This window comes from Melospiza melodia, unplaced genomic scaffold, assembly GCF_035770615.1.
Source record: "Melospiza melodia melodia isolate bMelMel2 unplaced genomic scaffold, bMelMel2.pri scaffold_61, whole genome shotgun sequence".
In the NCBI taxonomy this organism is placed as follows: Eukaryota; Metazoa; Chordata; class Aves; order Passeriformes; family Passerellidae; genus Melospiza; species Melospiza melodia.
Window position 1 is genome coordinate 2,327,009 of NW_026948800.1, and position 12,694 is coordinate 2,339,702.

The 12,694-nt window shown below is 46.5% G+C and overlaps 1 protein-coding gene across 1 annotated transcript; it reads left to right on the forward strand.

Annotated features, from left to right (window-relative positions):
* The first annotated feature begins 11,023 nt into the window (after positions 1-11,023).
* LOC134413914 (olfactory receptor 14A16-like) lies at positions 11,024-11,956 on the forward strand. The gene has a single exon (XM_063147935.1). The coding sequence runs from the start codon at positions 11,024-11,026 to the stop codon at positions 11,954-11,956; it is 933 nt and encodes a 310-aa protein (XP_063004005.1).
* Positions 11,957-12,694: the final 738 nt, after the last annotated feature.

Below are 12,694 nucleotides of genomic sequence, written 5' to 3' on the forward strand. Positions count from 1 at the left end.
AATTTGAGGATTTTGGGTGTCCCGGGGAGGTTTGGGAGTTCCCAATTTTAGGGGATTTTGGTGTCCCAAATTTTGGGGATTTTGGGGTTTTGGACTCCCAAATTTGGGGTTCAAGGAGAGGTTTTGGGATCCCAAATTTGGGGGATTTTAAGGGTCCCGAGGAGGTTTCGGGGGTCCCAATTTTATGGGATTTTTGGGTTTTGGGATCCCGAATTTTGGAGATTTTGGGATTTCGGGGCCCAAATTTGGGGGATTTTTGGGTTTTGCAGGGTCCCAAATTTGGGGAATTTTGGGGGGTCCTGGGGGGGTTTTGGGGAGTCCAATATTTGGCGATTTTGGGGGGTCCTGGGGAGGATTTGGGGGCCCAATTTTGGGGTTCAAGGGGGGATTTTGGGGTAACGGGGTGGGGGAGGGGTCCCAAATTGGGGGAATTTTGGGATTTTTGGGTCTCAAATTTGGGGATTTTGGGGGGTCCCAGGGGAGTTTTGGGGGGGGTCCCAAATCTGAGAGATTTGGGGATTTCGGGGTCACAAAGTTTAAAAAATATGCCCCAAAAAATCGGAAAATATAACCCAAAAAATAACCCAAAAAATCTCAAAAAAAGTAAAAAAAAGATCAAAACAATGGCCAGAATACCCCAAAATATGCGAAAAAAATCCCCAAAATTTTAAAAAATATCCCCCAAAAATACGAAACTATAACCCCCCAAAAAATCGGAAAATATAACCTAAAAAATCCCCAAAAAATAACCCAGAAAAATCTCAAAAAAAACCCCCAAAAATCGAGAAAAATACCCCAGAATATCCCAAAAGGACCCCAAAAATGTTTTGAAGTCCCCTAAAAATTTGGAAAATATAACCCAAAAAATCCCCCCAAAAATAACCCAGAAAAATATTAAAAAATATTGCAAAAATACCCCAAAATATCCTAAAAAATCCCCAAAAAATTAAAATAAAATATCCCCCAAAAAAGCGAAATTATAACCCCAAAAAATCGGAAAATATAACGAAAAAAATATCAAAAAAATAACCCAGAAAAATCTAAAAAAACCCAAAAAAATCGAAAAAAATACCCCAAAATATCCTAAAAATTCCCCAGATTTTTTTTTTAAATCCCCTTAAAAAATTGGGAAATATAACCAAAAAAATCTCAAAAAATAGCCCAGAAAGTCTAAAAAAAACCCCCCCCAAAAAAAGGAAAAAAAATACCCCAAAATCTCCTAAAAAGTCCCAAAAAATTAATATCAAATATCCCCCAAAAATGGGAAAATTAACCCCAAAAAATTCCCCAAAATGTGTTAAAAAATCCAAAAAACAATCCGAAAAAAATCCCAAAAAATATCCCCAAAAAATAAAAAAAAACCCTAAAAAATTCCCCAAAATTCCCCTCAAAATTCCAAAAAATAACCTTTAAAATCCCCCCAAAACCTCAAAAGAATCCCAGAAAATAAGCCAAAAGTTCTTTAAAAATCTCCCCCCAAAAAAAAAAAAAAAAAAAAAATCCCAAAAAATCCCCTCAAAAATTCGCCAAAAAATTCCCCAAAATACTAAAAAAAAAAAAAATCTGGAAAAAATCCCCCAAAAAAGCCACAAAAAAGCCACAAAAAATCCCCCGAAATTCCTGGGAAATTAAAAACAATCCCCCCAAAAAATCCCCCCAAAAAATCCTAAAAATTTCTCAAAAATCCCTCAAAAAATTCCCCCAAAATCCTGAAAAAAATCCAACAAATTTCACAAAAATTTTGGGCTCCAACTCCCATTATAAATCCAGAAAAATTCCCCTGAAAACCCCAAAAATTACAAAAAAAAAAATTTAAAAATTAACCCTGAAAAGTTCCCCAAAATTCCCAGAAAATTAAGAATTTAAAAATCAAAACATTTTCACAAAACCCACAAAATACCCAAAAAATCCTCAATACAACCAAACAAAAAACGCCCAAAACCCACGAAAAATGCCCAAAAAACTCCTCCAAAAACTCAAAAAAACCCCCAAAAATACAAAAAATCCCCTAAAACAGTCCAGAAAAAAAAAAAAAAAAAAAATAAAGAAAACCCCAAAGAGCCCAAAGCCCCCTCAAAAAAACCCCTAAAAAGACCTCAAAAAACACCCTAAAACAGAAAACAAAACCTAAAAACTCCTGAAAAACACCTTTAAAAGGCCTTTAAAAAGCCAAGAAAACCCCCAAAACGACCCCAAAACCTCAAAAAAAATCCTAAAAAAGAAACAAAAAACCCCTATAAAACACCTGAAAAAGTCCTAAAAAACCCACAAAAACTCTAAAAAGAAACCAAAAAAAACACCAAAAACCTCAAAAAAACCTAAAAAATAAACGGAAAAAGCCCCTAAAAATGCCTAAAAAATTCCTAAAAAACTCCACAAAAATCCCTGAAAAACCCCCAAAAACTCCTAAAAAAACAACGGAAAAAAACTCTAAAAACCACCTTGAAAGAGTCTTAAAAAAAAACCCACAAAAAAAAACCCCTAAAAAAACCCCTAAAAACAAACTGAAAAGAAACCTAAGAAACGCCAAAAATCGGCCTTAAAACAACCCCAAAAACGCCTCAAAAAAACCTTAAAAAACTCTAAAAAAACACCAAACCCCACAAAAAATCCTAAAAAAAAAAAAAAAAAGAAACTGAAAAAAAACCCTAAAAAAACCCTAAAAATCCTAAAAAAAACTAAAAAAAACCCAAAAACCTCAAAAACACCCTAAAATCAAATAGAAATAAACCTAAAAAAGGGGATTTGGGGCTGAATTCAGGGACTCTGGAGCCGATTTTGGGGCTTATTTTGGGATTTTAGAGCCGATTTTGGGGCTGATTTTAGGGCTAAACCTGGAGAATTTGTGGCCAAATTTTGGGGATTTTGGGACCGGATTTTGGGGCCAAATTTGGGGATTTGAGAGCCAATTTTGGGGTCAAATTTGGGGCCAAACTTGGGGATTTTGGGGCCAAATTTGGGGCCAATTTTGGGGCTGAATTTGGGAACAAACTTGGGGATTTGGGGATATTTTAGGATGGATTTGGGATATTTTAGGTTATTTTGGGATATTTTAGGGATATTTTAGGATGGATTTTGGATAATTTAAGATGGATTTGAGACATTTTAGGATCATTTGGGACATTTTAAGGATATTTTGAAAATATTTTAGGAAGGATTAAGGATATTTTAGGGCGGATTTTGGAGACTTTAGGATAATTTTGAATATTTTTGGCTCCTTCTATGGGGCGCTCTCTTCTCAGCGGCCGAGTGATCCAGTCCCATTCTGTCATCCATTGCAGGACCCTGGGCACTGACTTGCTTGTCTCCACCTTTGCAGACGATGTCAATAATGCTTCCTGTAAGTCCACTGAATTAACCAGGTACCAGTCCATGGTAGTCCCATGGTACTTTTTCCATGGGAAGCCTAATGGTGGCAGGCTCTCAACCGTTCACTTCAGTAATTCTGAGACGGCCTTTTTTGATCAACACAGCCAATTGTTTGATTTTTGAGAATATTGTTCTTTTATGTTGTAGCGGTGGTGACAGCCATTCCAATACCCGTATCTCCCCCGTTTTGTTCTCGCATTGGGAGAGAGCGCCAAGTAGGGGACAAGGACTATTCCAAGCGGTGAGGTCAATAGGGCAATCTAGCTGTCGACGGGACACATATCCTTGTTGTACACAATTACTGATTTGCTGTAGGGCGGTGTGCTGTTCCTTGGTGAGGCACACAGGGGTAGTGGGGTCAGTGCCCTTTAACAAGGGTCGTAGGGTCTCCAACAAGTGATTTGGTATTCCCACAATGGGTTTTAGCCACTGCAAGTCTCCTAGCAACTTTTGAGCATCATGCAAAGTCTTAATGTCCAAGTGCAGTTCTAATTTTTGGGGTACCACTGTTTGGTCCAATAAAGTCCATCCCAAATACTTCCATGGTTTCGTGGTCTGAATTTTCTCTGTGGCAATAACAAGTGAATATGCTGCAAGAGTGTCTCTGATGCTGTCAGCCTGCAAAGGGGAAAATGGCTGTTGCTGCGCAAACAAAATATCATCCATGTAATGATATATTATGGTAGCTGGCCGCTGCTGACGCAATGGCTGTAATGCGGCATCAACATAAAGCTGGCACAACATGGGGGAATTGCGCATCCCCTGCGGCAATGACGTCCACTCAAATCTTTTGTCTGGTTCCCCACAATTTATTGCTGGTACGGTAAAGGCAAACCTTTTCATGTCATCGGGATGCAGCCCAATAGTGAACAAACAATCCTTTAAGTCGATGATTAGAAGTGGCCAATCTTGAGGTATCATGGCTGGATTTGGAAGACCAGGCTGCAAGGCCCCCATCGGTTCCATCTGGTCATTCACAGCTCATAGATCGTGTACCAGGCGGTATTTTCCTGACTTCTTCTTAATCACAAAAATGGGCATGTTCCATGGACTCGCTGAGAGTCGCAAATATCCTTGCGTGTATTGTTCCTTCACCAATTCATGGGCGTGCATAAGACTCTCCCCTTTCAAGGGCCATTGCTTAACCATCACCGGTGTATCTGTTTTCCAGGTGAGTGGAATGGGGAAAGTCCAAGCAATGGCAATTACCCCAAAGGGTGGTGATTGGTCAACACCACCCCCAGCTGTGTTAAAATGTCCCTGCCAATCAGGCAAGAGACTGTAGGAGGCAACTGAACAACTGAGAACACAACAGATACCTGTTGCCCATCAATGCGCACTGACACAGGCGGTGTTCTGCTTGCCGAGGTAAGTCCTCCTTCTCCTGTGAGCATGTTTGTTGATGGGAGCAAGGGCCAATGCTGTGGCCATGCTTCTGGAGATATAATGCTGGTGTCTGCTCCCGTATCCAATAGTCCATAAAGGGTTATACTCTGACGTCCATGGGTGATCTCAACTCTCTGTTTTGGCCTCTCCTGTAGATCTACAGTCAGGACTGTAATGCTGGTGGAGCCAAAACCCTTTCCATCACGCTTCTGTCCAGTAAGCGATGGAATACCCGATGTCATCTGAGGTAACGGTACCAATTGCGCAACACGTTGACCTTATGTTATCTTTAGCGGGGGATAAGGGATGTAAGCCATGATTTGTATTTCTCCTGTATAGTCTGCATCTATGACTCCAGGCAATACAAATAGTCCCAGCATGGACGTCGAGGAGCGTCCTAGTAAAGATGCTCCACATTTTTGTCCTTGTAGCATGAGAGGACCGTTTACTCCAGTTGGTATCCTTTCAGGCCGGTTCGTCATTAACGTGACATCTACTGCTGCTGATATGTCCAAGCCGAGGCTCCCTGCTGCTGCTGGCTGCAGAAAGGAGGTGGCGCTGATGTCATGGCGGCAACTTGTGTCTGGGCACGGACGGCAATCGCGCTCCACCGCCCATTTCCCGATCGGCGCCGGCAAGCCGTAGTGTTTTGGGAGCTAGATTGGCAGCTTTGGCACCACACGCCAGTCGCTCTGCATTCTCGGCGCATGTGTCCCCGATTGCCACATCGGTAGCACATGAGGTGTGATCTCGAGCCTCCCTGCGTGACTGCCATTGAGCCGTTTCGGAGAGGAGCAAGAGCAGCTAACACCTGATTTTGAGTGGATTCTGCTTGCTTTTGCAGCCCTAATCCTAATTCCTTTAAGGCATCTAATAAAAATGCCTGTGAGGCTATTGGCTGTAATGCCATTCGCTCTAGTGCTTCCTCAATGGTCCAATTTGCTCCCAGAGTGGCTAGCACCCTTTGCGTGGCCGGATAGCTATTTTGTAAGGTGCACTGCTTCAATAGCGCCCCCTTCATTTATTCTGCGACTCCCGCCCGGCCTATGGCCGCAGCTGCTTTGTCAATAAAACTCCCAAATGATTCCTCTCTACCTTGTTTTATGCCCATGTACGCCGGCAGCCCTCCTGGCTCTTTAACCCTCTCTATGGCAGCACGTACCAACCGCATGGCTTCTCTAAGCTTATCTGCTCCTGCTATCATCTGTGCCTCCGTGTGCAAGTATGCCCCTAAGCCCATGAGCTCATCTATCGTCACTCCATGCAGCGGATCCCCCTGAGCTCGCTGTGTCACAACTGACTCATTAACCAAGGCTTGCCAATGCGCATTAAACAACAATTGCTGATGCTGAGTAAATATTACCCGTACTATTCCCCTCAAGTAATTTGGGCACAAAATCTGCGTATTAAAGAGATAATCCAGCATCTGCCTAACAGGTTCGCTTTTTACACCGAACTGACTAACTGTGGACCGCAACTGGGATAACAACTTCCAGTCTAAAGGAGTGTACTCCGCCAGATCCTGTGTGTGGTTCCCCTGAGCATCCTACTGTGGCGTGTATGTAACCGGACAGGCAAGAGCAGAAGCGGCCTCCATTGCCTCACCATCCCCCGTTTGCATTGTCTCTTTTGCCAGAGCAGCCCAAGCCTCCCTCCTCTGTTTAGCCATCTCCTCCCACAGGTCACTGAGTGCCCCGGGATAGGATCTGACTCTCCGAGAGTTCTGCGCTGTTGGCGCTTCTGCACAGGCCATTCGGGTGGGGGAGGCGGCAGGCTCAGCTCGCTCTCTCTGCCGTCCTCCAACTCGTCCTTCTCCTCCGTGCAGATGGCCCCCCCGCTCCTGTAACAAGATCCTCCATACCAAACTGTTGTAAACCCTTGGTATTAACACCTTGTTTACTGAAGGCGCAAGAGGATCATCCTCACGACCATACCCTATATTCCTCTTATGAGCTTCTGTCACCCTTTCTGCTGCCTTGCACTCAGAGACATGTTGAAGCAGTGTATTGTGCACCACCCACCATGGCTTGCCCAATTTCTTTGCTGTCTTATCATCTTCTAACACCGCTTCCCACAGTATATCCCCAAATTTTCTCCATTCCGCAAGCTCATGGACCGTATGTGGGTTAAGGAAAACCCCCTTAGCATAGCCGTAGGCTAACAACCCTGGTAGCTCCTTTTGTAGATCTATCCCCTTTACTCCTCGCCTTTCTAAATACGCGGCTAAAATATCATATGCTGCTTGCCTATCCATACCTATTCGTATACGTCAGCGCTGTTGCGGCTTTCCAGGCTCTGGCAGACACGTATTGCCCGAGTCACCGATGTGAACTTCGAGGGTGCTTCAAAATTCTGGCACCGTTCCGGCTGCGATCAGGACCCAACTTCAACTACCCTCGACCGTGGCGTGTCCTCCCCCGTTTTCTTTTTCAGCAAGACACGGAGGCAGACGTCAAAAGAAGGAGACCAGGACACCAGATGGTCATCAACAGGTCTAATTTATTGATTGATTTGGCAACCTAAATACAGTACATAATGAGCATCATACATATTGCAAAAGTTGAGCTCAGGGTTGGCTATTCAGCTACATGTCAACCCCGCATAATTTAGCCTTTAGCTACATTCCTGTGGTTAGCAAGAATAGCAACTTCTGCATTCCACATCCCATTCTTGTATAACTTCAGCATCTTCTTTGTGAACAAGGACACCCTGCCCGCGAAAGGGCCTCTGCCCTAGTTAGGACATCTTTACCAAATTGATTCGGCTGTGTCCCCTCTCCTCAAGCCACTCTTTGACAAAACTCTCCACAGGATTCCACCTCCAAAATTCGGTATATCCAAGGGTTGCTCCCAGGTGAATCTGTCAGTGTGGCTGGCCTTGGCCTCTGGTGAATGCCCGTGCAACACTGGGGTTGGGTTCCTTCCTTCCCATGGAGATCCCTGGGACACTGTGGGGCCCCATGGAACCGAGGGAACAGGGAGCAGGTCTGGCTGCAAGCACTGAGCCCGGCCGGGGTCATGGAACCATCTGCAGGCCCCAGGTGAGATATGAACTCTTTCAGTGCTTCCATCCTCCCTGGAGTGAGAGAAAAGGACAAAGTGCAGGCACATAGAGGAGCAACATGAAGACACCGAGGTCAGTGAAGAGGAAGTTGAGTCCCAGATGGGAGGGATGAGGAGATGTCCTGATCTTGGGGCTGAAATCCTCTTGTAAAGCTATGGAGAAGGATGTAACTGATACATCAGACTCTCTTTTTCCCAGTATCACATTGAAAAGTACGAGGAAATGACTTGTTCAGCAAAGGCCTCCGTGCTAAAGTAAGCAAATGTTGAAGTAGCTGTGATCCCATGAGAAGTTTGAACACTGAAAAAGCGAAGAGTGATGAGATCCTGTGCTTTCCGAGGGAGAAGAAAAAGATCTCTGTTCTCAGAGATGAAGATGACTTCAGAAATAGATGATGAGGACCTTTGCTCTTAAACAGCTCATCTTTAAACTAATACCCCATAAGTTGACATGGCCCACAAACACAACTGTAAAAGAGCTTTGAACAACTGGGAAGGATGTCCCAATTGCAGATTTTTCTGGGCAGTTGCTTTTCATGGAAATTGAGAGCCACAACAGAAGTGTTTCTTCTGGAGAAGTCTCCATAGCATGAAAGAGAGACTCCTCTCCCTAAGTGAACTCAAGAAAGACTATTCTAGTTGGGGTAAACTGACTGAAAATTCTAGGTTTGTCTCTTTATACTATCAGTAAGAAAGAAAAGGTTGTAGGGAGAGAAGAAGTCTTCTGAAAGTTTTGTTCTTATTACTCTTTCTTTTAGTTGCTATTAATGAAATTTTCCTTATACCCTCTTTAAGTTTTGAGCCTGCTTTGCTGTTCTCCTAATCTTATCACACAGGAGGAAATGAGTAAGTATATTCTAGTGAGTGCACTGGTAATTAGCCCACACTGGACCCACAACAATAAATGCTGCATTCTCCAAGAAATCTCAAATAGGTGAACGAAAACCACTACAGAAATATTTCTGATGAACTGAACTAGAGCAGAGGGAAATCAAGGCAGAGCCATGGTTTGTCGGGACTTGTTTGATCCTAATGAGCCACGTGGTGCATCTGGAGATGAGCCCTGGAATCTTAGGGCCTGAGAGGAGATTGCACAAACCTTTCCAGGAGTCCAAGTCAGAAAAAAAACCCAAAGTGTCTCAAATCATGGCTGTGTCCCCCTGAGGTCCATCTGCTACACAGGCTCCTCATGGACTTCTTGGAGGAGAGATTTGGAGGCCAGGATGGCACAAAAACTTCTAAGAGATTCAGTGTGGAAAGGAAAATCCAAAGTACTTTAAAAACCTTGAGTATCCTAAAGTATTAATGAGCTCCACTGAGTGTCAGTACAAAGATCTCAAGGGACTCGTTAAAGCAGATAATTGGGGCCATGATTGCACAAACCTCTCACAGAGTCTCTATCTAAAGGGAAACACCAAGTACCCTAAAATAATTGAAGTACCTGAAGCATTAATGAGCCCACAATGTGTAGTTATTGACAAAGCCTCTCCAGGGACTAATTACAGCTGATAATTGTAGGCCATGATTGCAAAAACCTCTCAGAGACTCCAAGGCAAAAGCCAAACCCAAAGTCCTTTGAAAAACTCTGTGAGCATTAAGGAGACCCCAAGGCCATTCCTGAGCAAGGCTCCCCAGGGACTCCTTCCAGCAGATCCTTGAGGCCACTGGGATGTGGGCTAGGGGGGGGTGCTGAGGGCAGGACAATGAGCTTACAGTGCCCAGCCTGGCTGAGGCTGTGCCAGGAGGCCCCAGGGCCTCAGGACAAGGTGTCTCCTCACAGCCCTTGGTGGCACAGACACTGCTGTGCCCCAGGGCACCAAGACTTGACTTCTCCTTGTTCCAACATGTCATCACTGCCTCCAGTTCTCTGCTCTGCCTGGAGTCTGGGGACATTTTCTCAGTCGTGTCCCTCTCTGGGACCCATTAAAAGTCCACAAAACTTTGAGCTGGATTCTGACTTGGAGTTCTGGAGAAGTTTCTTCAGCTCCCTCTCAGGGACTGATGTTCAGGGCCTGAGCACAAAGCCCCAGAGGCTCATTAAAGTCCTTCTGCTCTGTCTGTGCTGCTGAGCTGGCTGGGCTCCAGGCACAGAGGCAGCTCCTGATAACCAATAAGAGCTTCAAAAGCACATTTCTCTTGATTAGCAGCTCTTCTGCCAGCCCAGCAGGGCTGGGGCACTGCCTGCAGCCATCCCGGGCAAAGCACAGAGGCACAGAGAGCTTCAATCAGTCAGGTCTGGGAAGGTGCTGAGAAGTGCCTGGGGCAGAATCACTGCCAGCCCTTGGCACAGGAACCTCTGGCTGCAGGACAATGCAGCTGCAGCTCCTGGAGTGATCTCCTAAAGCTGGAACATTCTAATGCCTACAGACTCTGTGAGTACATTCTCTGATTGTCTTTTGTGCAGAGCAGCGAGGGGTGCCCAGGGCTGTTCTGCAGAGCAGGGTCCTGCAGCCCAGGGCACTGTGCTGGGGCAGGGACTCTGCTGCCTGCCAGGGACAGCTCTCAGCCATCCCTGGCAGCTGATCCCAGCACTGGGGAACATGGTCTGGGTGGGAGGAGACAGTTGGTCAGGCTTGGAAGTGTTCTCCTTGTGTGGGGTGGATGCTGCATTGTTCAGGACTGCTTCCAGGATGGCATTTAATGTCAGAACAAAGAGATTATACAGGGAGCACAGCAAGGCAGGGGCTGCATGAAAGGGAATTCCCTGCTTTTTGAATATACTGTTCTGGGTTGCCTGGATAGGAAAGTGCACATAGATATTCATCTCTCAGTTCAGGTTGAGAAAAAAACCCCAAAAAAACCCCCAAAATTCTCTCAGATGTTAATAAACCAGGCAGTGACAGAAATCCTTGCAGGGCCCCTTAGAGGCAGCATTAGTGTTGCTTTCCCAGTCTCCTCAGTGTTCCTGTGATGTTGCCATCAGAGCCTGCAGAGCCAAAGCTGCCCCCGGGAAGTGCCAGAACTGAGAGGGTTCTGCAGGGCAGAGCTGAGCCCCCAGGGCTGGGCTGGGCTCTGGCAGCACTGGCAGGGCCCAGCCCTGGGCACAGGGAAGCAGCTGCTGGCAGGGACAGCTCCGGGCAGCAGAGCCCTGGGCAGGCAGTGGGGGAAAAGTGCCCCCAGGCTGTGCTGGGATATTTAAAGTCCCATCCAAACCCAACTATTCCATGATTACTTTTCTTACAGATCCCCATGCCAAGGCACAGTAAATGTCCAACAGCAGCTCCATCAGGCACTTCCTCCTCCTGGCATTGGCAGACATGCGGCAGTTGCAGCTCCTGCACTTCTGCCTCTTGCTGGGCATCTCCCTGGCTGCCCTCCTGGGCAACGGCCTCATCATCAGCACTGTAGCCTGCAGCCACCACCTGCACACACCCATGTTCTTCTTCCTGCTCAACTTGGCCCTCAGCGACCTGGGCTCCATCTGCACCACTGTCCCCAAAGCCATGCACAATTCCCTCTGGGACACCAGGGACATCTCCTACGCTGGATGTGCTGTCCAAGTCTTTCTGATTTTCTTCTTCCTCTCAGCAGAGTTTTCTCTCCTGACCATCATGTGCTACGACCGCTACGTGTCCATCTGCAAACCCCTGCACTACGGGACCCTCCTGGGCAGCAGAACTTGTGCCCACATGGCAGCAGCTGCCTGGGCCAGTGCCGTTCTCAATGCTCTCATGCACACAGCCAATACATTTTCCCTGCCCCTGTGCCATGGCAATGCCTTGGGCCAGTTCTTCTGTGAAATCCGACAGATCCTCACACTCTCCTGCTCCAAATCCTATCTCAGAGAATTTGGGCTCCTTGTGTTTTCCATCTGTTTAGCATTGTGTTGCTTTGTGTTCATTGTTTTCTCTTATGTGCAGATCTTCAGGGCTGTGCTGAGGATCCCCTCTGAGCAGGGACGGCACAAAGCCTTTTCCACCCGCCTCCCTCACTTGGCCGTGGTCTCCCTGTTCCTCAGCACTGGTACACTTTATTATCTTAAGCCCCCCTCCATCTCCTCCCCATCCCTGGATCTGGCCCTGTCAGTTCTGTACTCGGTGGTGCCTCCAGTGCTGAATCCCCTCATCTACAGCCTGAGGAACCAGGAGCTGAAGGCTGCAGTGTGGAGACTGATGACTGGCGTGTTTCGGAAGCATTAAACTGCTGGCCAGTTTCTGCAAGTCACATGTAATAAAAGTCATCTTTGATACTTCTTGATGGTTTCATTTTCGTGGTTCTTTATCTATTTATTTTACTTTTTAAATCTTGTCCACTAATAAATATAATTATTTGTGCCATTTTTCATTTTGTTTCTCTCCACATTCCTTGTGGCCACAGACTGTTTTAATAAGGGACTGCACTCTTTGTTGCTTTAAAGAAATTAAAGGATCTCCAAGCAGTGTTCTATGCAGAGATGCCCCTTTTGTTGTCTCCTCTGGAGCTGCAGCAGCAATGTCTGTGTGCTGAGCTGGGGCAGATCAGAGCTGGCCCAGCAGCTGTGCCCCGCAGCAGCAGCACTTGGTGTTGCCAGTGCTGCTGCCGTGGCCCTGCCCCGCTGCCCTGGTGGCCCTGGGCTCTGCAAGAGCCCTGAGGGAGATGAAAAGGAGCAGCAGAGCAGGGGCTGATCCATCCCCAGTATGCTGCACAGCCCAGGGCAGCATCCCAGAGCGTCCTCATGGAGCTGCCAACAACATCCACCCCCTTCAGCCCTGGCCTCTCCCCCAGCTCACACAGGTGCCCCATCCTTGCAGGCACAGACACAGCAGCACTGGCTCAGCAGCCCCTGTTTGCATTGCGCAGAGCAGGGGGAGCACCCCCATGCTGTTGGTGTGGGGACAGGAACATGAGGGACCACAAATGCCATCATCCGCTGGGGCCAGCAAGGCCTGGGGGACACC

Excerpts from the sequence above, each read along its gene's own strand:
- LOC134413914 (XM_063147935.1), top strand. The coding sequence starts at position 11,024 with ATGTCCAACAGCAGCTCCATCAGGCACTTCCTCCTCCTGGCATTGGCA.